The 26,777-nt window shown below is 37.6% G+C and overlaps 1 protein-coding gene across 8 annotated transcripts in view; it reads right to left on the reverse strand.

Moving 5' to 3' along the window:
• LOC106082716 (tropomodulin) overlaps positions 1-26,777 on the reverse strand; it is a 541,301-nt gene that overhangs the window by 418,684 nt on the left and 95,840 nt on the right. The window contains exon 1 of one of the 8 annotated variants that reach the window (XM_013245399.2): positions 22,511-23,027. The exons of the other annotated variants lie outside the window; for them this stretch is intronic. Coding sequence (XP_013100853.1) covers positions 22,511-22,531 — 21 coding nt within the window. The 5' untranslated portion in view covers positions 22,532-23,027. Of the gene's footprint in view, positions 1-22,510; positions 23,028-26,777 lie in introns of those variants that run through there. 8 annotated transcript variants of the gene reach the window in all.

The raw sequence follows: 26,777 nt of genomic DNA on the forward strand, positions 1-26,777 counted from the left end.
GATCTGGCCAGGTTCAGCACTAGATTTAGTCAAGAAGGAAGGTATTCCTTCCCAATGGCGCATGCTTGGATATCAAGGATTCCCTTAGATCCTGAATCGATACTTGGAAGACTAAGGGAATGTAATCTCAATCTTTCAACCACCGACTGCAAGATTGGTAGATTAGATGAGGCTGATGGTGACCGGAGACAAGCAGTATTCGCACTAAACTCCGACTGTCTCGCAGACCTCAACAAGTCTGTAGGGGTTGTATCCTACCGATTCAACAATCAACAAATTGAAACTGAAGGTCTATAAAAGCGGTGGGGTTGGGAAATCAGCAGACGACTCAGCAGTTGTTGCTGAACATTGCCTGAGGTAACGGGACCCGAAACGGGACCCGACAAACCCTGTGTGGGTGGGTCCCAAAGTTGGTCTGGGCTCAAAGTGTTGCGCCAGCGGGGAAGCACGAAACTCCGAAAGTACTTCGACAGCAGCAGTTAGTGGGGAATCCTAGGAGAAATCGTTCACACCGCAAGTGCCCAGTGTCCTGAGGAAGAGTGGTTCCACAGGTTTCTCACCTGCCCTTGGATGCGTACGGAAGCTCATCATGACAAGTTCTAACAAATCTTGAGAGGATGAACTCCTGGTGAAATCAGAAGACGGGGCTAACACAACAGTGGTTGAAGTTCTGAATCCTGACTATGGTTCGGTTTCTACAGATAAATCTGAACCATTGTAAGGCCGCTTCGGTGGCACTAAAGGTTCTCCTGAAGTCAGGGAGATTTGACGTGGTTCTTATCCAGGAACCAAGGGTGTGTAAACTTCTCATGGGTACTGAGAATGGAAGGCACAGAGCCTGTATTCTTGCAAAGAGTAGTCTAAATGTTTTTCTTCTTCCGTCGTTAAGCACTGAAGTGTTCGATGATCACAGCCTCTCTGATCATCCGTATATTAGTTTCAGTTTTGGAGAAAATACTGCCGCAGTGGTCCCTCGGCTAAACAGAAGGAAAGCAGATTGGGATACATTTTGGCACAAATTCTGCACGTCTATCCCTTCTAGACCAGAAAAGGAAGTGAAAACTTCGGAGGATATAGACATAGTAGTCAAGCGGAATGACTGCATGCCTCGCTTGTGTCGGCATGCCCTAGTGCAAGCCACCGTCATGGTGGACCCCAGAACTGGTTAGTCCAAGGGAGGACTGCAGAAAACTCTTCAACAGAGCAAAAGCTACAAGAGTACCACACGATTGGGATATCTATAAGGCTGAGCTAAGAAAATATAAGGGCGAGCTGAGAAATGCTCAGATAAAATTCTGGGTTAAATTCTGCAGCTCCGTGGAGGACACAGCTGAGGCCTCTAGGCTAACAAAGATTATATCCTCGAAACGACTGCAGAAAACTCTTCAAAAGAGCAAAAGCTACAAGAGTACCATACGATTGGGACATCTATAAGGCTGAGCTAAGAAAATATAAGGGCGAGCATAGAAAGGCTCAGAACAAATCTTGGGTAGAATTCTGCAGCTCCGTGGATGATACATCTGAGGCCTCTAGGCTAAGAAAGATTCTGTCCTCGAAACGACTGCAGAAAACTCTTGAAAAGAGCAAAAGCGACAAGAGTACCACACGATTGGGACATCTAGAGGGTTGAGCTAAGAAAATATAAGGGCGAGCATAGAAAGGCTCAGAACAAATCTTGGGTAGAATTCAACAGCTACGTGGATGATACATCTGAGGCCTCTAGGCTAAGAAAGATTCTGTCCTCGAAACGACTGCAGAAAACTCTTCAAAAGAGCAAAAGCGACAAGAGCACTGCAAAAATTGGACAACTATAAGGCTGAGCTAAGAAAATATAAGGGCGAGCATAGAAAGGCTCAGAACAAATCTTGGGTAGAATCCTGCAGCTCCGTGGAGGATACATCTGAGGCCTCTAGGCTAAGAAAGATTCTGTCCTCGGAACGACTGCAGAAAACTCTTCAAAAGAGCAAAAGCGACAAGAGCACCACAAGAATTGGACAACTATAAGGCTGAGGCTCAGAACAAATCTTGGGTAAAATCCTGAGCCTCGTTGAGGATATATCTGAGGCCTCTAAGCTGAGGAAGATTCTGTCCTCGAGACCTATTACGGTGGGGTATATTCAGAAGTCAGAGAATGTATGGACAATGTCTAGTGAGGAAACACTAGAACTACTCGTTGATATACATTTCCCAGGAAATTCTTCAACGGACATCGTGACGCCAGAAGAGGTTGTCACTGGTATGCATTCGTCGGAAGCTATTAGGGAAATTGTGTCTGAAGCGAAAATCCTTTCTGAGATAAAAAGTTTCGTCTCCTTAAAGTCGCCAGGCCCTGATGATGTATTACCAGTTGAATTAAAAGCTGAGTCTGATAGACTGGCTTAGGGAGATATACTCTGCTTTTATCAGAGTGTCATATATACCTGTGGAATGGAGGGACACGAAGGTCATTTTCATTCCGAAAGCAGGAAAACCCTACCACGTGAAGGCGAAAGTCTGTCATCCTTTATGCTGAAGACTCTTGAGAGGTTGAAAGAAACGTATTTTTAGGGCAAAGATCCCTGGAGATCGCCTGTAGCGGCAGCAGCATGCATATATTGGGATGCCCAAAAAGTAATTGCGGATTTTTTAAAAGAAAGTAAATGCTTTTTTAATAACACTTAGAATGAACTTTAATCAAATATACTTTTTTACACTTTTTTTCTAAAGCAAGCTAAAAGTAACAGGTGATAACTGACAGAAGAAAGAATGCAATTACAGAGTCACAAGCTGTGAAAAAATTTGTCAACGCCGACTATATGAAAAATCCGCAATTACTTTTTGGGCAACCCAATAGTAAAGGCAATTCCACTGAACAGCTCTTCACGACTTAGTCGGCTACATAGAGGGTTCTAAGCATCAACTCTACCATAAGAAAGCTTATTAATAACTTACTTACTAAAAGATGCATTACGGCTTGGGATCTGTGGATCTAAAAAGATGGGTCAGAAGAGGAACAGCTCAGAGAGTTGAACTTTTACATCTTTTTCACTGGAAGAAAAAGGAGTGTATAGGTGGTCGCGTATTCTGATGACGTGGCAATTGCGGTTAGGGGAAAGATTTCCAGCACTCTAAGAGAAATACTTCAGGAAGCTCAACGTACAACAGAAAAGTAGGCTACCGAAAGTGGTTTGGGTATAAATCCATGCAAGACAGAAGTAGTTATTTTCAGCACGAGATACAAGTTGCCTACAGTTTTTCAGTTTCAGTTTTATTTATCCAAAATTAACATTTTTTATCTCTAGGGTAAGATACTTATAGGCTAATGTTTGAGTTTTATCAGTATGATATTTCAACAATTGAGTTACTTTAATATTTATGTTACTTTTACAATTGATCATTTTAAGGCAAAAAGGATTCGAAAAAACCTCATATGAAATTTTATTAAAGGAGATATCAAACAAAATTAAAAAATATAGAGTATAGGATAATTATTCATAAAATAGTTATCTATTAACTATATTTTTAGTTTGGTAAATTACGTTTATTATCTAAGATATTTCAGTACACTCTCTTAGTATTTCATAAGGAGTATTTGATAGTTTTTCGAAGTAGTTTTCATTGAGTCTTCGTATAAATGAGGAAAATAGTTCATATCCAGTCTCCCTATGTAAATGTGTGGTGGGGTGATGCCATGGTTTGTTATTAATCATTTTCAAGCATTTATTTTGGATGATCTGTAGACGTTTAAGGTGTGTATTTGCAGCTTTGCACCAAATGGGTGATGCAAATGAAATGATAGGTCTAATAACGCATTTATATATCAGATTTTTATTTTTGTGACTTAGTAATGAACGTCTGTTTAGCAAAGGCCATAAAGCTCTAAAGGCTTTAACAGCCTTTTCACAGGACTTTTCGATATGTTGCCGAAAGCGCAAAATATCTGGATGCTTTGCTGGAAATCTTCATTTCACTTCAGATCGGTCTATATGGCAGCTATATCTAAATCTGCACCCATCTAGAAGAAGAAGGATGTCAAAGGACATTACACAACTCACTGTCCCAAATTTTGGCAAAATCGGAAAATAAATGCGCCTTTTATGGCCCGAGACTTTAAATGGAGAGATCGGTCTATATGGCAGCTATATCCAAATCTAGACCGATCTAGGGCATATAGCAGGAAGAAATCGAGGGGCCTAACACAACTCACTGTCCCGAATTTTGGCGTCATCGAACAATAAATGCGCCTTTTATGGACCTAAGACCCTAAATCGGAGAATCGATCTATATGGGGGCTACATTTAGATATAGTCCGATATAGCCCATCTTCGAACTTAACCTGGGGGACAAAAAAAGATTCTGTGTAAAATTTCAGCTATACCTTTAAAGACTGTAGCGTGATTTCAACAGACAGACGGACGGACATGGTTAGATCATCTTAGATTTTTACGCTGATCAAGAATATATATACTTTATAGGATCGGAAATGAATATGTGTTGCAAACGGATTACCAAATTGATTATACCCCTATCCATCTGTGGTGGGTAAAACAAAAGTTTATCTCATTTTACACCACCAGCTAATTGAATAAATCAGAAAAAAACCTTAAAAACATAAAATATTCGACATGAGATTATAAAATAAAATTAATGTCAGATATTTGCAACATAAGCCTTAGTTAAGGCCAAGTCATGCCCAGGGGACTTTGCCTTTACGAATTGATTTATAATAGCAAACGCCAACTTTCAGCGATGCAAAACAGTCATGGTGGCCCTATTTCTTCGTCTTCGTTAGCTTCAAGGAAAAAAATTTTCAACAATGGTGAAAAGGTGATTTCTCAAAGCCATTAAAACACCATTAATTCTGGCTGGCATGGTAAACAAAGAGCAAAATGAAATATCTGCCATTATTTATGCAGACATGTGTCTACCAAGCTTGTGGGAGGGAGAGAGGGGACCTTAAAGCAAGGGAATGTTGTAAACATATGATTTTATTGGTGGCAGTCGTAAATAAAATTTATTACATGCAACAAAATCAAATAAACACACACAAACTCAAGCATACAGCCCTCGAGCAACACATTGGCAAGCATATGTGTCGGAGTGTAGAAGGGGCAGTAATCCATTTACATACACACATACGCACATAGATTTAGGATATTCACTTCTGTTATGATTTGGAGTCTTTAAAGATAGAGATGTATGGGTGGAGCATCAATGAAATAAGTTTTAAATTGACTCTAAGAAGCCTATGAATATAAAACCAGCAATAAACGAGGCAGGCCCTAAGCACACAATAGACAAACAAGTACCATAGCATACTTTAGGGAAACGAACACACGCACACAGCGCTAGACAATAATCAAATAGAGAGGAGGACACTCAGTTGAGTCTATACATGTGTAGGCTAACACCCCAACATGTAAGCTTAACACAAAGCAATGGTACAAACTCACAAACCCATACACACACACACACACATGCAGGGGGACTAGAAATAATAATGTGTGTGTGTGTATGTTTATCTAACAAAATTATAATCTGTAAATCTGCTTAAACCAAACAGAAAAACGAAAGGAAAGCAAGAATGAAAACAAAAGAAGTTGGCAACCTTACTTAGAGAGATGACAAGAAGGAAGCTGTGCAATAAAAGGCAATATTGCCTTGAAAGCGGATAAAGGAATAAGAAATCACCAAATAAAACATATGTTTGAGCTGAGATAGAGCAGCTTGTGAACTTGGGAGGTGTATGAAGGCAGACTAGTGGAAAGTGTGTGTGTGTGTGCGTGTGTGTTTGTTTGTAGGTCTACACGTTTTTATGTGATGGAATTTATCTTTTTTTGTTTGGTTGCGCTTAAAGGTGCACAGCGGCAGATTATTATTATGAGTCTGATGGATACTGATCTCTGTTTTGGGTATTAAATTGAATGTTTAAAGATGTGTTCCTACATGGTGGCATTAGGATAAAGCAAACACAATACCGATTTTATGTTGTTTGGATAATTTGCGAAATACATGTGAAAGTTGTTCCCAATGTTTACACTTGGGAATACGGCAGGCAATGATAAAAGAGATAAGGCACCAAGTTGATATGCTAAACCACCATCAAGGTTATGAAAATAAGGCAAAATTTTAAAGTTTAATGCTTGAGAGGTAATCTGATTTCCACAGTCAACAAATTGTTTATTTGCTGTCATTTAAAAGGTAATTTTTCAAGGTTTTGATTCAATTTGGTTAGATAAAAGTGGCAGCCTGCCATCGGACTCACTTAGACGTTATCGTCCATTGTGATACCACAGAAACAGATAAGAAGATGACTTCCTATCGTTGAACCATCCAACTTGCAAATGTTTAAAAATGCAAACTTGCCCATGATCATACCATTAAGGAACTGAGCCAAGGAACTTCTCACATATCACTGAGTGCTACCCGATTCAAATTTAAGCTCAATGATAAGAGGCCTTCTTTTTAGCAAGACCTTTTTGGAGAGAAGTTTTTACATGGCATAGTAAGCCAGGAAGGAAGGAGGGGATAGCCGTCGCTGAAAAATTTTTCCAATGATCATGCCAGGATGCTCGCCAAGGCGTTCCGCGTCATAGGCGAACATTCTAAACTCTGCGCTACGGTGGCCTCCGAATGTACACATCCGCTAAATCAGACAAGTTCTCATAGAAATGGGAACCAAAAGTGTAACTCCTTCTGACTGACAGTGCGGGCCACACATACAGAAGGTAATCTATAATCTCTTCTATTATGATGTCCTCACAGCATCTGCATCTGCATCTGTTGCTGGCAACCTTGAGTCTGGCAACATGTTTTCCGATTAAACAGTGACCTTTCATAACGGACGCAATGATTGAGACGTCTATTTAAGCCAGCGACAGCAAACCGGTAGACCTCTTCAAGTCTAGATTTGGCCACATAATTTTGAAATATTCACAACCCCCCTCCTTTCGTGACCATCTATCATTCGTTGCCCTTCGTAGCTGAGCCAGAAAACCTAGCTTAAATATCGCTCCTCGCAAGCTCGTCCGCTCTTCAATTCCCTGTGATATCTCTTTGACCCATCAACCAAAAAAGGTGAATTTTGAACTGTTCAGCCATCTCGTTAAGAGATCTGTGACATTTCTGTGCGGTTTTTTAATTCAGAAATACGTACTCCAGGAATTTAATGGCTGCTTGGCTGTCTAAGAATATGTTTATACCAGTTGTCGTTATGACATTACATCTTAGTCACAATTTCCATAGGCAATAGGTGCAACATTAAATTTAGTGCATCAGATGTCGCCATCAGGGCGCCTGTGATGCACAAACAAGCCGTCCTTTGGAACCGACTGAGTATTGAACAGTAGGAGACCATCCAGACCATAACACCATATAGCATTATAGGTCTGATAACTGCAGTATATACCCAGTGCATGACAAGCGCTTTTAACCCCAACTTTTGCCAATGGCTCTCTTGCCCTTTCCAAAATGTTGGATTTGAAGTTCAATTTCCTGTGCAACAAAACATCCAGGTATTATGCGCTTTCAGTAAATGGAACATTCTCTCCTTCCAATGAGACAGGTGCCACTGTGAGTAGCTTGTACCTCCTGTGGAAAAGAACAACTTCCGTCTTAGACAGATTTACGCCAAGACCACTTTCGGTAATCCACTTCGCCGTTATACGTAGATCTTCCTGAAGTATATCTCTTTAAGAGTGCTAGGGACTTTCCCCTAACCGCAATAGCCACTTCATCAGCATACGCGACCACTTTTACACCTTTTTCTTCCAGAGACAATAATATATTGCTAATGGCTATATTCCAAAGTAGAGGAGACAGTGCACCTTCTACAGCTGTTCCTCTGCTGACCCACCTTTATAAATCCACAGATCCCAAGCCTGCCGTAATGCATCTTTTAGTAAGTATGTTATTCATAAACTTTCTTACGCTAGAGCTGATGCCTAGAAACTACAGCTATTTCATGATTGACGTCAGTTTTAACTTATTGAAAGCACCTTCAATGTCAAAAAATGCTACCATTGTATATTCCTTGAAGGCGAGAGAAACCCCTATGTAGGCTACTAGGTCGTGAAGGGCTGCTTCAGTGGATTTGCCTTTAATATATGCGTGTTGTGGCCGAGACAGGTGATCTCGAGGGATCTTTGCCCTAAGTTATGTTTCTTCAGCATAAGGGATGACAGACTAATCATCCTTTTGTAGTGAAAATTTCCTGTGTGTTCCTCCATTCCACAGGTATACAGGAAATGTTGACACAGGCAGAGAATATCTGCTTAAGCCAAGGAGCCAGTGTATTGGACAAATCCCAATTTTGCATATGCCTATTCCCGGGCAATATTCTCTCATATCAATGAGTGCTGTCCGTTTTATATTTAAGCTCAATGATGAGGGCCCTCCTTTTTTTAAACCGAGTCTGAACGGAGTGCGACAATGAGAGGGATAGCCACCGCTGAAAGTTTTTTCATGCCAGGAGGCAAGAGTGATACCACAAAATGTGTGCAAAGTGAGGAGGGGATAACCACCGCTGAAAGTTTTTTCTTGCCAGGGGGCAAGGGGTGAAACTTATCCTTATCCCAAGTCCTTCAAGGAAACTTATGCGACTCGGAAGCCCTATAGGTCTATGCAAAAGCAAATGTGCCCATGAACATTCAATTAAAGAACAGGGACAAATTTCTCACATAGTTCAACGATACAGGACCTCCTTTTTATAGCCGAGTCCGAAGGGCGTGCCGCAATGCGACACTTCTTTGTGGAGAAGTTAATACATGGCTGCCATACTAAATGGTACAGTACATCACAAATGTCGCCATCATTAGGAGAGGAAAACCACAGCTGAAAAGTTTTTTAATGTTCTCGCCAGGATTCGAACGCAGGCGTTCAGTGCATAGGCGGACATGCTAACCTGTACGGCCCCCAGTTTATCGGACACGGCTTATAATTCAATTGATGATACAACATCGGCGACTTAAAGGAGTCGAAACTTTTTATCGCCCAAAGGCAGTTTAGTTTAGTGACAAGAGAATTCAGACACGGTGCGTTGTTTGACTTTTTGGTTAATTTTGAGAGAAAATCTGCGCTGCTTTTTTAGGTAGTTTGATAGCCCATCGATATCCTATTTTAATTCTTCCGAAATCGTTCCAGATTTAGATAAAGCTGCCATATAGATCGAGCTCTCGATTTAAAGTTTTGGCCCCATAAAAGGCTCTTTAGTCATCCGATTTCGGCTCTTTAGTCATCCGATTTTTGGTCAAATTTGACACTGTGACTTATGTTAGACTTTTCGACATCCGTATTCTATATGGTTCATATCGGTCTATATTTGCCAAATAGACCAATCTTGAACCAAAATTGAATAGTAACTTCTATTTACTAGACCATTCAATGTCCGCGACGAATTAGGTCCTAATCGCACCATAATTCAATATAGCTGCTACGGATACATTAATAATGCATTTTTCACCGGATTATGAAGAAAACTGGTTTACATATATTGCCGGCCCGGCCGAACTTAACGCCTTTTACTTGTTAAGTTTAAAAATGGGGAGCTGAAAAATAACAAATTATTGGTATATGATTTTTATCCACCACCATAGGATAGGGGTACACTAATCTAGGCATTCCGTTTGTAACACCCCGAAATATTGATCTAGGATACCATAAAGTATATATATTCTTGATCGTTTTGACATCTTGAGTCGATCTAGCCATGTCCGTCCGTCGAAATCACGATAGCGGTCGTACGTGTAAGGCTAGCCGCTTGAAATTTTACACAGATACTTAATATTGATGTTGGTCGTTGGGGATTGCAAATGGGATATATCGGTTCAGATTTGGATATAGCTTCCATATAAACCGATCTCCCGATTTGTCTTCTTGAGCCCCAGGAAGCCACAATTTTCATCCGATTTGGCTGAAATTTTGCACATAGTATTCCGTCATGATTTTCAATAGCTGTGCCAAGTACGGCTCAAATCGGTCTATAACCTGAAATAGCTCCCATATAAACCGATCTCCCGATTTGAATTCTTGAACCCTTAGAAGACGCAACGTTTGCCCGATTAGGCTCAAATTTAGCATAAAGAGTTTTTTTATGAGCTCCAACAACTTCGATACATACGGTCGAAATCAGTCTATAACCTAATCAGTCCCATATAAACCGATCTCCCGATTTGCTTCTTAAGCCCTCACCTCCGGAGTTTACATCCAATTTGGCTGAAATTTTGTATGTGACGTTATGACTACCAACAACTGTGCCAACTGTACGGTCCAAATCGGTCTATAACCTATTATAGCTCCCATATAAACCAATCTCTCGATTCGATTCTTGAGCCCTTTGTACTAATCTATTGTGGCTTCGCACAACTGTGACAACTGTACGGTCAAAATCGGTCCATAACCTGATGTTGCTCGCGTGTAAACCGGTCTCTCGATCATCGTTGTTCGCTTCCTAGCTTTAGTTTTTCAGCTGGTTTGACAAAATTTGGTATGCAGAACAAATTAAGCGCCTCAACTTAATTTAATTTTGTATAACCTTTTACTTACTATGTTTAAAAATGGGCGATGGAAAAAAAAATTCTTGACAAATGAGATTTTTTTTATTTCATCTAAAGACCTAGAAATGTTTACTTCTTGCGTTTAAAGTATCCATTCCAATTTTAAGTCAAGTGTTTGATTTAAATCCGATATTTAATTAAAAAGTTGGTCTATTTGTTCTATATGTAGGATTATTTGAGGCCACCATTTGTACAGGTACTGATAAATTCATTTCCTTTTTTATCATTATTCATGTTAAAAATATTTTATTTGATTTATTTTTCAAAACAGCTTGGTTTAGTTTTCTATCTGTTTTTATATGAACAACCCTTAAATTTATATTTTTATATAACTCTAAATAAAGTTTCCATATTCATTGGCTAAGCATTGATTTGGTATTTATTTTCAACCTCTGTTGTACTCTACTGCGTATACGTATTACCAGTTATTCTAACCAACGCTCATACGCCACATAGGACTATGCCCTCCGGTTAGCAATTGTTTTTCCCACTTCATTGACCACTTGTATTATTTTTAAAGGAACTATACTTTCTCTGTAATTGACAGTGCCACATTTCATTTACAGCAAAAGTATTCCCTCCACCCCCCCTGAGATTCTCTAGAATTCAAAGAAAATTAGAAAAATGTCAATAGCAAAAGCTCATATACAAGAAGCAAATACTAAATAAAATTGCTTTAAAGAGTAAATTGTTGCTAAATTTATCAAGAAGGAAATAGCAACGAAAATATATGTGAAACTGAAGAGGAAAATAAAACAAACAAACCACAAGCTTAACAAAATACCAAGTGCAGAGGCAAGAACTCAAATACAACAATCAATAACAGCCAAACCACAAACAACAGCTGAAGGCAAAAATCCTTGGCAGTGATCTATAGAGAGTAGTACGTTGACACACGCACACACACACACACACATATGAATAAACGCACGCAGCTGAGAATTCAATTTAATAGCATTGTTGTTATTGGTACTACTGCTACAGTTGTTGTTGTTTTGCGTCTTCTTTAGAAAACAATTTCATCAATCCGAAAGTCGGCGAGTAGCTCATTATCAGCTAACGCCAATCACTCATGGATAGGACAACATCGACAAAACGAGTACGACAACCACTACAACAATAACAATAGAATGTGTGGACGTTAGGGGTTTTGCTGGTTTTAACAATTATATGAACGTATATACATATGGGATAAAAGAGGGAAGACATGTGCGAATATGTAGGGGTTTATGCTGTGTCTGTAGCTGCAAATATGTATGTGCTTATAACAGTGACGACATTTTATCATCATCGACGACATTGATACGGCCATATAATAAAAATAAGAAAAGCTATTCAAAACAAAACTCACATGTTGAACAGTGGCTCAAGTAAAGAAAGGAAAGAAAAGAAAAGGAAAAGTAAGGAAAGGAAAGGAAAGGAAAGGAAAGGAAAGGAAAGGAAAGGAAAGGAAAGGAAAGGAAAGGAAAGGAAAGGAAAGGAAAGGAAAGGAAAGGAAAGGAAAGGAAAGGAAAGGAAAGGAAAGGAAAGGAAAGGAAAGGAAAGGAAAGGAAAGGAAAGGAAAGGAAAGGAAAGGAAAGGAAAGGAAAGGAAAGGAAAGGAAAGGAAAGGAAAGGGAAGGAAAGGAAAGGAAAGGAAAGGAAAGGAAAGGAAAGGAAAGGAAAGGAAAGGAAAGGAAAGGAAAAGAAAGGAAAAGAAAGGAAAGGAAAAGAAAGGAAAGGAAAAGAAAGGAAAAGAAAGGAAAAAAAAAGGAAAAGAAAGGAAAGGAAAGGAAAGGAAAGGAAAGGAAAAGAAAGGAAATGAAATGAAATGAAAAGAAATGAAATGAAGTAAAATGGAATGAAATGAAATGAAGTAAAACGAAACGAAACGAAAAGAAACGAAAAGAAATGAAATGATGGAAATGGAATGAAATGAAGTTAAAATGGAATGAAATGAAATAAAATGGAAAACAGTGGAATGAAATAGATTGAAATGTAGTGAAATGGAATGAAATGGATTGAAATAGAATGAAATGAAATAAAATGAAATGAAAGGAGAGCAAATGAAATGAAATGAAGCGAAATTAAATGAAATAAAATAAAATGAAATGATATGAAATTAAGTGAAATGAAATGAAAAGAAAACTAATGAAAAGAAATGAAATGGAATGGAACAGAGTGAAATGAAATGAAACGAAATAAAATAAAATAAAATAAAATAAAATAAAATAAAATAAAATAAAATAAAATAAAATAAAATAAAATAAAATAAAATAAAATAAAATAAAATAAAATAAAATAAAATAAAATAAAATAAAATAAAATAAAATAAAATAAAATAAAATAAAATAAAATAAAAAGGAAGGAAATGAAATGATGCGAAATGAAATGAAAGTAAGTGAAATTATACGAAATAAAATGAAAGTAAGTGAAATGAAATGATATGAATTGAAATAAAATGAAATGATATGAAATGAAATTAAATGAAATGAAGTGAAATGCAATGGAATGAAATGAAATGAAGTGAAATGAAATGGAAAGCAGTGAATGAAATGTATTGAAATGGATTGAAATAGAACGAAATGGAATGAAATGAAATGGAGTGAAATGGAATAAAATGAAATGAAATGGAATGAAGTGAAATGAAATGGAATGAAATGGAATAAAATGGAATGAAATGGAATAAAATGGAATGAAATGGAATAAGATGAAATGGAATGAAGTGAAATGGAATGAAATGAAATGGAATGCAGTGGAATGCAATGAAATGAAATGTAATGCAGTGGAATGCAATGGAATGAAATTCAATGAAATGGAATTAAATGAAATGAAATGGAATGCAGTGAAATGGAATGAAATGCAATGGAATGAAATGAAATGGAATGAAATGAAGTGGAATGAAATGGAATGAAACGAAATGAAATAAAGAGCGATTCGAACTGTACATGGCACAGTTGCTGGAAGCCATAACGGAACACCACATGCAAAATGTCAGCCAAATCGGACAAAAGTTGAGTCTCGTAAGGGCACAAGAAGACAAATCGGCAGATCGTTTTATATGGGAGCTGTATTGGGTTATATACCTTTTTGATCCGTACTTGGCAACGTTGTTGAAGGTCATAACAAAACAATAAAAGCAAAATTTCAGTCAAATCGGACAAAGATATTGTGACTTGTAAGTGCTCAAGAAGTGAAATCGGGAGGTCGGTATATAAGGGAGCTATATCAGGTTATAGACCGATTTGAACCGTACATGGCACAGATTTTGGAAGTCTTAACAGAACACCACATGCAAAATTTCAGCCAAATCGGATAAAAATTGAGGCTCGTAAGGGCTTAAGAAGACAAATCACGAGATTGGTTTATATGGGAGCTATACCAGGTTATATACCGATTTGGAGCGTACTTGGCAAATATGGTAAAAGTTATAACAAAATACTACAGGCAAAATTTCAGCCAAATCGGACAAAAATTACGGCCTCTAACGACTCAAGAAATCAAATCGGGAGATCGGTTTATATGGGAGATATGTCAGACCGTTTCGGACCGCATTAAGCATAGTTGTTGGAAGTATGAACAGAACACTACATACAAAAATTTCAGCCAAATCGGACAAAAATTGCGGCTTGTAAGAGCTCAAGAAGTCAAAGCGGGAGGTCGGTATATAAGGGAGCTATATCAGGTTATAGACCGATCTGAACCGTACATGGCGCAGATGTTGGAAGTCATAGCAGAACACTACATGCAAAATTTCAGCCAAATCGGATAAAAGTTGCGGCTTGTAAGGGCTCAAGTAATCAAATCGGGAGATCGGTTTACATGAGAGCTATATCAGGTTATAGACCAATTTGAACTGTACTTGGCATAGTTGTTAGAAGGCAAAGCAGAACACTATGTGCAAAATTTCAGCCAAATGGGACAAAAATTGCGGCTTACAGGGGCTGGAAAGTCAAATCGGGAGTTCGGTTTTTATTGAATCTATATCTAAATCTGAACCGATATGGCCCATTTGCAATCTCCGACGACCAACATCTCTAAGTATCTAAGTATCTGTGCAAAATTTCAAGCGGCTGGCTCTTCGCGTTGGACAGCTGTGGTGGTTTCAACAGACGGACGGACGGACAGATGGACGGACAGACAGACAGACAGACAGACGGACGGACGGACAGACGGCCGGACAGACAGATAGACAGACAGACAGACAGACGGACGGACGGACAGACGGACGGACAGACGGACGGACAGACGGACAGACGCACCGATGGACGGACGGACATGGCTAGATCGAATCAGAATGTCGAGAGAATCCAGAATGTTACAAACGGAATGACTAGATTAGTATACCCCTATCCAATGGTTGTTGGTATAATAAAAAAAAGAATAAAATAAAATGAAATAGAAGATATTTTAATCGACCGGATTATAAAATAGCATAACAATGATTATATTTTAAAAGGTTAAACTAATAACTAAATTGAATGACTATTTTAAAGTATCCATGGGCTTATTGCGAGCCACAGTAAGACATATACACGCTGTTGCCAACATCATCATCATTTGTTGTCCTTGTAGCATTGTCAGTTTAGTTTGCTGAACTCTTTAACACTGATTGAAAGATGTGGTAGGGATGATAACATTCGCATAAAACGCCAATAGACTGTATATATTTAGTATAACAATAAACACATTCATACAAAAACATTTTTCCCAATGGTCACTAAACGCATATAAAATTTTTTGCTCAAAACCATTACAATTCGGTTTAGATTATTTTTTGTAAATTTTCCAAAGAGAATACCACAATTTAAAAATAACTTTCGTTGATTTTTGAACTTTAAACCATCTGAGAGGTGTCTCATTTAAGTAAGACGTAAGAACATAGAGAATGAAAAAAACCAACCAATTTTCGTTGATTTTTGAACGTTAAACCATTAGGGAGGTGTCAGCGTAACCCATTTAAGTAAGATATAAGAAAAAAAAACCAACCAAAAGTGACTGGCAAGTTCAATGCCTTAGGGAATGTTCAATGTTTGGATTGTGACAGACTTTTAAGGCATTGGCGTTTCCATTGAAATGTCTAAGGAAATGCCTATAAATGAAACAGGATGTATTTAAGAAAGCTGTTTATCTTCATCCCATTGTGTTAGGGGCCTTAAAAATAAACAAAAGCCTATTCATGTGTTCATCTGCTATGTCATGGTCCTCTTTTTTTTTGATTCTTTCCGTTTTTGGCTTTACAATTTTGTAGGCTTTGTAAATGGAATTCCAAACAAAAGGCCAGAAACAACATTGCGGAGATGATTGGCAAAACCGCAAAATATTTTGGTCTAATGGTCTAAGCGGCAGCAGCAGCGACTGCGGCAACCTTAACAAGCTTTTCATCATGATTTTCCCACTCGCTGTTGTTGGCCATCTTGTGCTGTGTGACATTTTTACATCAAAGTAAATTTTTGGGAGCCTCATCCCCTCTCTCTCTCGCTACCTTTTTCGCTCCCCATTTTTGTCTAGTTGATATTTGCTTTGACTTTTTCAATGGTGGCATTTATGCTAGAGAGATATTTCTACCTAGCAGCAGTGATGGACTGTCTTAAATTTATTAATATCTTCGTTTATTTCACCTTACAGCACATTCCATTGATGCCCTTCTGTTTTTGTTTTGGGGGGCACACATATTTCTTAGCGAATGTAGGGCACAGACCTTGAGGTGAATAGTCATCAAATAAAGCATATCAATGGATGAGAAGAAGAGAACTCAAGCCAATACAGATTCTCATTCAATTTGAGTGAGTACCTCCCATCAAAGGTCACATTGATTTATTGACATTTCAATTTGAGAAATTTTTCTAGGAAAAGTCTTCATCACATATCTAGAGGAACCCACAAAGAAGATTTTTGTGTTTTTTTTTAAAGCCTTTGCAAAAATATTTGCATGCTTTTGTATGGGCAGCAATTTGAAGGTTATTTCTTCACGCCTTAGGCATGACAAAAGGATAATATAAATATTTACATAGATGAGTCTTCTTAATCCGTTTATTATTTAATTTGAAAGGATTTGTTTGGATATCATCTTTGGGTCCTTTTAAAAGGAAGTAGTATTAAAAAAAAGAGGAAAAATATTTTTTTTATAAGGGTGGCCTCCATTTTTTTTCATTTGGAGGGGAATATGAAAAACGTAGATTTTTTGTAAACAGAAATAAAATATTTAAATTATATATCAAGCATGCCTCTCCATATTGCATTTATTTAACATTTAAATTCAAGATATTCAAATAATTTATATTTGCTTGCAGTAAGAGTCCTTTTCTGTTGCATACTTCTAGGGGTATGAAATAAAACAAATAAAAGGTATTGCGTTTGGCCGGAGATATCTAAAGAGGAAAGATACCAATCAGTTATGCAAAGCCGACAGGGTTTTGAAGACTGGTTTAGACCAAGGGGTCCCAATCAGATAGGACTGAAATCAGATAAGACTGAAATTTTCTTGTTAACCGGAAGTCGCAGGTGGACCAATTTGAGGCATCACGTATCCTCAACAGAAAGTTTTCGATATCTGACAAATATTGGGGAGTGATCTTAGAAAGAAAACAGAACTGAAATGGAGCCCGAATCCGAGGATCGATTGGAGACCAATACTCATTTGCGCCTCAGTTGTTTGGAAGACTACGATGGACAACAAGTGCAACGTAAGGATAATGCAGTAGATTCAGAGTATCTTGCGTCTCAGTTGTTTGGTGGACTACGATGGACAACAAGTGCAACGTAAGGATAATGCAATAGGTTCAGAGTATCTTGTCTTGACATATTTGATTTATTTTACATTGAAATTCAAGATACTCAAATAATATATATCTGCTTGATGAATGATTCCTTTTCAGTTGCATACTTCTAGGGGTATGAAATAAAACAAGTGAAAAGCATTGCGTTCGTCCGGGGTTTCTAAAGAGCAGGGATGCGAATCAGTTATGCAGAAAAGCCGACAGAGTGTTGGAGATGGCATACAACTGGTTTAAACCTAGGGATCCCAATGCTAATCAGAGAAGACCGAATTATTCCTGTTAACTCGGAAGATGAAGGTGGGCCAATTTGAGGCATCACGTTTACTCAACAAAGCGTTTTCGATATCGGACAAATACTTGAGAGTGATCTTAGAAAAGGAACTGAACTGAAATAGAGCCCGAATCCGAGGATTGATTCGAGACCAATACTTACTTGCGCTTCAGTAATTTGGTGGACTACGATGGACAACAAGTGCAACGTAAGAATAATGCAATAGGTTCAGAGTATCTTATCTTGACATATTTGATTTATTTAACATTGAAATTCAAGATACTCAAATAATTTATATCTGCTTGATGAAATATCCCTTTTCAGTTGCATACTTCTAGGGGTATGAAATAAAACAAGTAAAAAGCATTGCGTATGTCCGGGGTTTCTAAAGAGCGTGGATGCGAAACAGTTATGCAGAAAAGCCGACAGGGTTTCAGAGATGGCATACAACTGGTTTAAATCTAGGGATCCCAGGATAACCCAGGGATAACAGGAATATCTAGGTCTTCTCTGATTAGCATTGATCAGAGAAGACCGACATATTCCTGTTAACACGAAAGATGAAGGTGGGCCAATTTGAGGCATCACGTTTCCTCAACAGAGCGTTTTCGATATCGGACAAATACTTGAGAGTGATCTTAGAAAAAAAAAACTGAAATGGAGCCAGAATCCGAGAATAGGTCTGAGACCAATACTCACATGCGCCTCAGTTGTTTGGTGGACTGCGATGGAGAACAGATGGAGAACAACTGCAGAGAATCTTGTTGTAACATAGGAGGGACGATTAGAACCACGTCCACTAGGGCAATGGAGACTAATAACGAAATACGACCCATAGGCATTCAGATAAAGTGTTAGGCAGCCACAGCGGCAATGAGACTTAATGGGAGAATAGATAGAGGAAAGGAGGAGCAGGTCATACAATCGTTGTACAATAGAGCCAAAAAATGGAATGGAACGCAAGAGAAAAAAAAAACATCAATCCTATGGCAACCGGTTGCACTTACCGTTTTGACCCGATGGACTCCTTGATCGGCAAGGGTTGCCGCTACAGTGTAGTTCACCACCTCAGTTGTTTGGTGGACTGCGATGGAGAACAACTGCAGAGAATCTTGTTTTAACATAGGCGGGACGATTAGAACCACGTCCACTAGGGCACTGGAGACTATTCCCGATATCCGACCCATAGGCATTCAGATAAAGTATGAGGCAGCCACTGCGGCTATAAGACTTAAGGCGATGGGAGAATGGATAGAGGAAAGGAGGAGCAGGTCACACAATCCCAGTTCAATAGAGCAAAAAAATGGAACCTGTATCGCATGGAAGAGGAAAAAAATGGGAAAATAAACATCAATCCCATGGCAATCGGTTGCATGTACCGTTTCGACCCGATGGACTCCTTGATCAGCAAGGGTTGCCGCTTCAGTGTACAACACACTGATACAACAACAAAAATGGAAAAGGTTTCGGTCCGAATACCTAAGAATACCGTAAACAGTCTTGGATTGATGGATCCTTGGTATTCCCAACTGGAAGTTCATGCTACACAGATGGATCAAAGCTCGAGGACACAGTGGGTTTGATGTTCTACAATGAGGACCCAGGGACCGAGATCTGTTTTCTACTGCCTGACCATGATACGGTCCTGAAGACGGAGATTTGGGCGATCATGGAATGCGTGAGGTGGTGTTTTTTTTTTTTTAAACCCAAGGACGTCGAGTGTGAACATCTTTACGGACAACAAACTGATCATCAATAACAGCCAAGACGGTAAGGTCACAAACAGTCTTGAAGTGTAAGAAGGAGATTAGCGCCTTCTATGAGGATGGCACGAACCGCATGATTTGGGTGCCAGGCCATGGCGGAGTAAGGACGGATAAAAGAGCAGATTATTTGGCAGTGAAGGTCAGAGAATTGCCGTCAATGAGCTTGGTAGACTTGAAGTCATTCGGGTCGACGCAGTTCGAGGGCGGGGGCAAAGAACGCGCATGCAACTGTGTGGAACAGCGAAGCGGTCAGTAAAAAATTGCAAATTTTGCCCATGAGCATTCCACTAAGGAACTAAGGGCAAACTTCTCACATATCAATGAGTGCAGTCCGATTTAAGTTTAAGCTCAAAGATAAGGGGCCTACTTTTTTGTCGAGTCCGAACGGCGTGCCGCTGTGCGATACCTCTTTGGAGAGAATTTTTACAAATGTTGCCAGCATTAGGAGGGGAAAATACCGCTGAATTTTTTTTTCTGATGGTCTCGCCAGGATTCTAACCCAGGCGTTCAGCGTCATAGGCGGACATGGTAACCTCTGGTGGCCTCCAAGCGGTCAGTAGGACGACGAAAATCCTTCGGGAAGATCGGCATCGTGATAAGTTGGTAAGAAGGAGGTCAGTATAGCTTTCGGTATCATAAAGGGACACATAGGACTTATGCAACATCTTTGTGACAAGTGATTGCATGTGTAGGGCATTTGGGAAGATGATGAGGTATTGCAAAGTGGGATAGAACCGAAAACAAAGTAGTAAACCATATGCCATGCGAGAACGGGTAGGCATATTTCTTTTAAATTTGAAACGATTATAGCTGATGTGCTTGTTTTTGTTCACATCGGTATTTCGAAAATTTATTTGAAATAAGTATTTCGCAATCTATGAAGGCATTTGTGGTTTGATTTTCATTTTTATTCATGATTTGAATTCTTGACAGAATTTACAATGACTTTGCAGCTGTAAGTCTCCACATCTGATAGTTCAGTTAAAAATTATACAGTCTGAAAATCAAAAAATGTGAAAAAAGTGTCTGGTGGACGGTGATTTAAAAGTCTACCTGCTGCTCAATATTTAACCTGAGGAAAACACCATTTGATGCACCGAATTTAATGCTACATCGTAAGCCTCTGAACATTGTGGCTAGCCAAGTTGCAGCGACCACTGCCGTAGGATTAAGGGAGCTTTCTCATTGGTCATGTGGCGGCCACGGAAACTGTGTCATCCTTGATACAATGACCGATGTTCAAGGCAGTATGGATTACACCCTAACTGAGCCGCTTTTTGATAAAAAGTCCTGTACCACTATTACCGATAAAACCGATTGAAACTACGATATCTCTGGTAACAGAAGTTACATAGACTTCTATAAGGATATCGGAAAGGTTTTCCTACCACTACAGTGTGTATCAAGCGAAGATCCTTGCAATTAAGAAAGTGGTAGAATGGCTAAGATATTGGGTTGCCCAAAAAGTAATTGCGGACTTTTTAAAAGAAAGTAAATGCACTTTTAATAAAACTTAGAATGAACTTTAATCAAATATACTTTTTTTACACTTTTTTCTAAAGCAAGCTAAAAGTAACAGCTGATAACTGACAGAAGAAAGAATGCAATTACAGAGTCACAAGCTGTGAAAAAATTTGTCAACGCCGACTATATGAAAAATCCTCAATTACTTTTTGGGCAACCATACTTCTGAACCGATTTCGAGAAAAACTTCTCAGATAATATAATAGTCGTCGAGGAAAGCGTTTTGCAACATTTTGGCAAGATGGGTCAATAAATGCGCTTGCTGTGACTCTAGAAGTTAAAATCGGGCAATATATTGGGTTGCCCAAAAAGTAATTGCGGATTTTTTAAAAGAAAGTAAATGCATTTTTAATAAAACTTAGAATGCACTTTAATCAAATATACTTTTTTACACTTTTTTTCTAAAGCAAGCTAAAAGTAACAGCTGATAACTGACAGAAGAAAGAATGCAATTACAGAGTCACAAGCTGTGAAAAAATATGTCAACGCCGACGATATGAAAAATCCGCAATTACTTTTTGGGCAACCATACTTCTGAACCGATTTCGAGAAAAACTTCTCAGATAATGTAATAGTCGTCGAGGAAAGCGTTTTGTAACATTTTGGCAAGATGGGTCAATAAATGCGCTTGCTGTGACTCTAGAAGTTAAAATCCGGCGATATATTGGGTTGCCCAAAAAGTAATTGCGGATTTTTTAAAAGAAAGTAAATGCATTTTTAAAAAAAAAACTTAGAATGAACTTTAATCCATTATACTTTTTTTACACTTTTTTTTCTAAAGCAAGCTAAAAGTAACAGCTGATAACTGACAGAAGAAAGAATGCAATTACAGAGTCACAAGCTGTGAAAAAATTTGTCAACGCCGACTATATGAAAAATCCGCAATTACTTTTTGGGCAACCCAATATATATATATATGTATATATATATATATATGAGCTATATCAAAATCTGAACCGACTTCATTGAAATTATCCAGTAGCATTGAGAGTCAAGAGAAAATCCCTTCTGCCAAATTTCGCGAAAATCGGTTTACAAATGACCATTTTATTGCATTATTATTGCAGATCGGACGAACATATATATATTGGAGCTATGTACAAATCTGAACTGATTTTGACCAAACTCTATGTATATTGTGGTATTCGTGGAGGAAAGCGTTGTGCCATATTTTGGCTAGATTGGTCAATAAATGTGTTTGCATTGGCTCTAGCACTGAAAATCGGGCGATATATTTATATACATGGGAGCTATATCTAAATCTGAACCGATATCCATGAGGTTCACCAGTAATGTCGAGAATCATAAAAAAATCCTTCCTGCCAAATTTGGCGAGAATCGATTAACAAATTACCATTTTATTGCATTATTGCTGAAAATCGGACGAACATATATGTGGGAGCTATATCCAGATTTGAACCGATTTTTTCCAATTTCAATAGGTTTCGTCTCTAGGCTGAAAAACATGCCTGTACCAAATTTTGAAACGATTGGTACACAAATTAACATGGACAGACGGACGGACAGACGGACAGATGGACAGACGGACATAGCTAAATCGAATCAGAAAGTGATTCCGAGTCGATCGGTATACTTGTCAATGGGTCTCTATCTCTCATTATCAAATTATTTTAAAATGTTTCAGTGAAAAATTTCTTACCTCTTCGTCTATGATAGCCATATTGTCTAAGTTGTTGTGCTTAAAAAATCCTAAATCCAATTAAGAGTAGTTTTGCTTAAAACAGCTTAAAATTTTGTTTATTTTTATTCAAAATTTTTTTATTTTTTGATTATTTTTTTATCTTTAATTTTTAATTCTTCTTTTTTTCTGTTATTATTTTTTCGTTTTTTTTTTATAAACGCAAAAACTTTTGATACAATTTTTCTTTTGACAAAATTGTTCAAACTAAATGCGCAAATTATTTACAATAAATTTTTTTAATTTTTTTCTTTATTTTCTTGTTATCTGTTGGCTTGTTTATTTATCCACAACAAAATATTTTTTATATCCAGCAGCAAATTGCGTTTTATTCAAAACAAAACTAATCAGGGGCCTTGTAACTGCACAGTGTTGATGTTGTTGTTGTTGTTGTTTATGATATTTCAATTTAGTAATGGTCCATATAAGCAAATAAGCAACACATAGACTGAGAGGAAAATTTTAGTCGCTGGCCGCAAAAACGAAAACCCAATGGAAAATTTTGAAATGCCACAAAAACAAATACTATCACGTCAAAATTTGTTTAAATTTCTAATAAAAACGAAGGATTAGAACATGTGGTTTTTAATTTTCAAATAATTTTTAAAATTTATTAAACTTAAAGTTTTCCTTGATTCACTTATAATTTCTTTTACTGTGGTTTCTTTGGTTGTTATTTTATTCTTATAACACAATTCCCAGTTACTTTTGGAAAATTTGGAAAATTTTGCTACTTTATTATCTTTTGTTATTGGTTTTTGTTATTAGCTTTGGTTTTATAACCGCTGACGCCGCGTATTTTTTTCTACGAGCTCGTACAACGTATCCTTTTGAATTTCATTAAACTACTGTCCAATTTGATTATCTAGCAATTTTGCCATTTCTATCAATTAGTCTAATTATCTGTTTGATTTTTTTTTTTATCAAAATTGCCTTTGGCTGCTGTTTCGACTATTGTTTGATTGTTTACGATTTTATCGATCATTGTTGGCATTTTCTTCCCCTCCCTGGGCTTCCCGGCTTGGCTTTTTTTCCCTCCCCCCCCCACCGAAAATACATAATCAATGAACTATGTTTGAGTGATTTAATGTACCGCACAAAAGGAAGATTGATGACGTGCTCACGAGAAGGTTACATTACATATTATTTGGTTAAATAATGTCATTTGTATAATGCATTTTATTTATTTAATCCAATTGAAGTGAATTAAATGTGAAAATATTGTGAATTATAAACGATAAGTGAATATAATTGAATAAAATTTCGAACATGTTCACTAGCATAAGAAAGAGTTTTTAATGGTGTAGGACTTGTATGCTGCGGACTTGTAAATCAATTATTTTTCGTTTGTAGTTTCTTTTGCGATTTGGTTGAATGAACCTAATGAATGTTTTTAGAAAACAAAAAAGCAAATTGTATGCAATTTACCTGAGTTTTATGTCACATAGTTTCAGTTATATTGTACGAGCACTCACCTGAAAAAAAAAGAAAAAAAATTATTTTAAAAGTTACAAATAAACCAAATATAGACGAAACTGAAGAACGAGCATGCATTAAGTTCTTTGTTTTTTTTTTATTTAACAAAGATTATTGATACCACCATGTGTTCTTGCTCATGGACATGGCAAACGGTTATCATTGTCCTGAAAATAACTTGCAATTCTAGGGCAACTCATATTGGTCATAGGGATACGATAAAACAAAAAAAAGGCATTAAGTTCGGCCGGGCCAAACTTTGGATACCCAACACCTCGGGTATATATGTAAATCCCATTTCGTCACAATCCGGTGAAATCTGGATAACTTATGCACCCAAATTCGACACGGACATTGAATGGTCTAATATATATGTCACTATTCAATTTGGTAGAGTAAAATATTGGTCTTTTTGGCAGATAAATCCAATTATAAACCGATCTGAATCATATTAAGGTCGGATATTGTGAAGCTCAGAAAAACTCACAGTTTCAAATTTCAGCGAAATCGGGTAATAAATGGAGCTTTAATGGAATTCAGTCCCCTTATTGGCAGATCGGTTTATATGACAGCTATATCTAAATATAGTCCGATCATAACCATGTTGGGAGGTCTTAACTTACTCACTGTTTCGAATTTCAGTGAAATCGGGTAATAAATGGAGCTTTAATGGAATTCAGTCTCCTTATTGGCAGATCGGTTTATATGGCAGCTATATCGAAATATAGTCCGATCAGAACTATATTGAGGTCGGATGTTGGCAGGTCTTAACCTATTCACTGTTTCAAATTTCAGCGAAATCGGGTAATAAATAAAGCTTTTATTGGGTTCAGACCCCTTATCGGCAGATCGGTCTATATGGTAGCTATATCTAAATATGGTCCGATCTGAACCATATTTAGGTTGGGTGTCGGAGGCTAAAAATAATTCACTGTTTAAAATTTTAGGGAAATCGGCTTGAAAATAAGATTTTTATGGGCTTCAGACCCTTTGTAGGCAGATCGGTCTATATGATAGCTATATCTAAATATAGTTCGATTGGTACCATATTTGGATGTTAGGAAGTTAGGAAGCTAAAAACTGCAACCCATTCCAAATTTCAACGAAATCGGATAAAAATTAAAGCTTTTATAGCCTTTAGTACCTTTATCGGGAGATCGGTCTATATGGCAGCTATATTTAAATATAGTCCGATCTGAACAATATTTGGGTCAGATGTCGGAAGGTTTAAAATAACCAACTGTTTTAAATTTCAGCGAAATCGGGTAATAAAAAAAGCTTTTATGAGCTTCAGACCCTTTATCGACAGATCGGTCTATATGGCAGCTATATCTAAATATAGACCGATCTAGTCCATATTTTGGTCAGATGTCGGGAGGCTTCAAATAACCCACTGGTGCAAATTTCAGCAAAATCGGGTAATAAATAAAGCTTTTGTGGTCTTCAGACGCTTTATCGGGAGATCGGTCTATATGGCAGCTATATCTAAATATAGACCGATCTAGTCCATATTTAGGTCAGATGTCGGGAGGCTTCAAATAACCCACTGGTGCAAATTTCAGCTAAATTGGGTAATAAATAAAGCTTTTATGGTCTTCAGACCCTTTATAGGCAGATCGGTCTATATGGCAGCTATATCTAAATATGGACCGATCTAATCTATATTCATGTCAGTTCTCGGAAAGCCTTAAGCTGCTCACTGTTTCAAATTTCAGCGAAATCGGATGAAGAATAAAGCACATATGAGCAATAGACCCTTTATCGGAGAATCCGTCTATATAGCAGCTATATCCAAATATGGTCCGATTTGGCCCATTCAAGAAATTGACCAACGTGCATCAAAATGACGTAACTGTGCCAAATTTCAGCTCAATATCTCAATTTTTGAAGGCTCTAGAGTGATTACAACAGACGGACGGACAGACACACGGACATCGTTAAATCGTCATAGAATTTTATAACGATCCAATATATATATATATATATATATATATATATATATATATATATATATATATATATATATACTTTGTAGGGTCGGAAATTAATATTTCGATGTGTTGCAAACGGAATGACTAAATTAATATACCCCCTATCCTACGATGATGGGTTTCAAAATGATATCCTACAGCACATGGAAGCCTATTTCCGAAAAAAAAAATCAGTAAGAAAAGACAAAAATCGGGCGGTGCTAACTTATTAATACCCTACACCTACACTTTGGGTATAAAGTGGGAGCTATATCTAATTCTGAACCAATTTTGATGGGCCTCGATGGATGTTTTCAGATGGGTTATTAAACAATCCGTATCAAATTTCGAACAAAAATTTTCAAACTACAATAAATACGGTTGACAAATGACGACATTATTGTAAATTAGCCAAAATCTGATGGACATATATTAGGGAGCTACATCAAAATCTGAACGAATTTTGACCAAACTTCTAAAATATTATGGCAGACATAATTACATAATTTTGGCGAGATTGGTCATTAATGCGATTGCAGTGACTCTAGAAGTGAAAATCTGGCAAATTACTTATATGGCAGATAGGGACGTAGCTAGAATTTCTTTTTTTTTTTGGGGGTGGCCCACCCCACATTTTTTCAAAATCGAAAATTGTCATCGATTGCAGTGACTCTAGAAGTGAAAATCTGGCAAATTAGTTATATGGCAGCCAGGGACGTAGCTAGAATTTCTTTTTTTTTTGGGGGGGGGCCCACCCCACATTTTTTCAAAATCGAAAATTG

The sequence above is a fragment of the Stomoxys calcitrans genome, chromosome 2 (assembly GCF_963082655.1).
Source record: "Stomoxys calcitrans chromosome 2, idStoCalc2.1, whole genome shotgun sequence".
Taxonomy (NCBI): Eukaryota; Metazoa; Arthropoda; class Insecta; order Diptera; family Muscidae; genus Stomoxys; species Stomoxys calcitrans.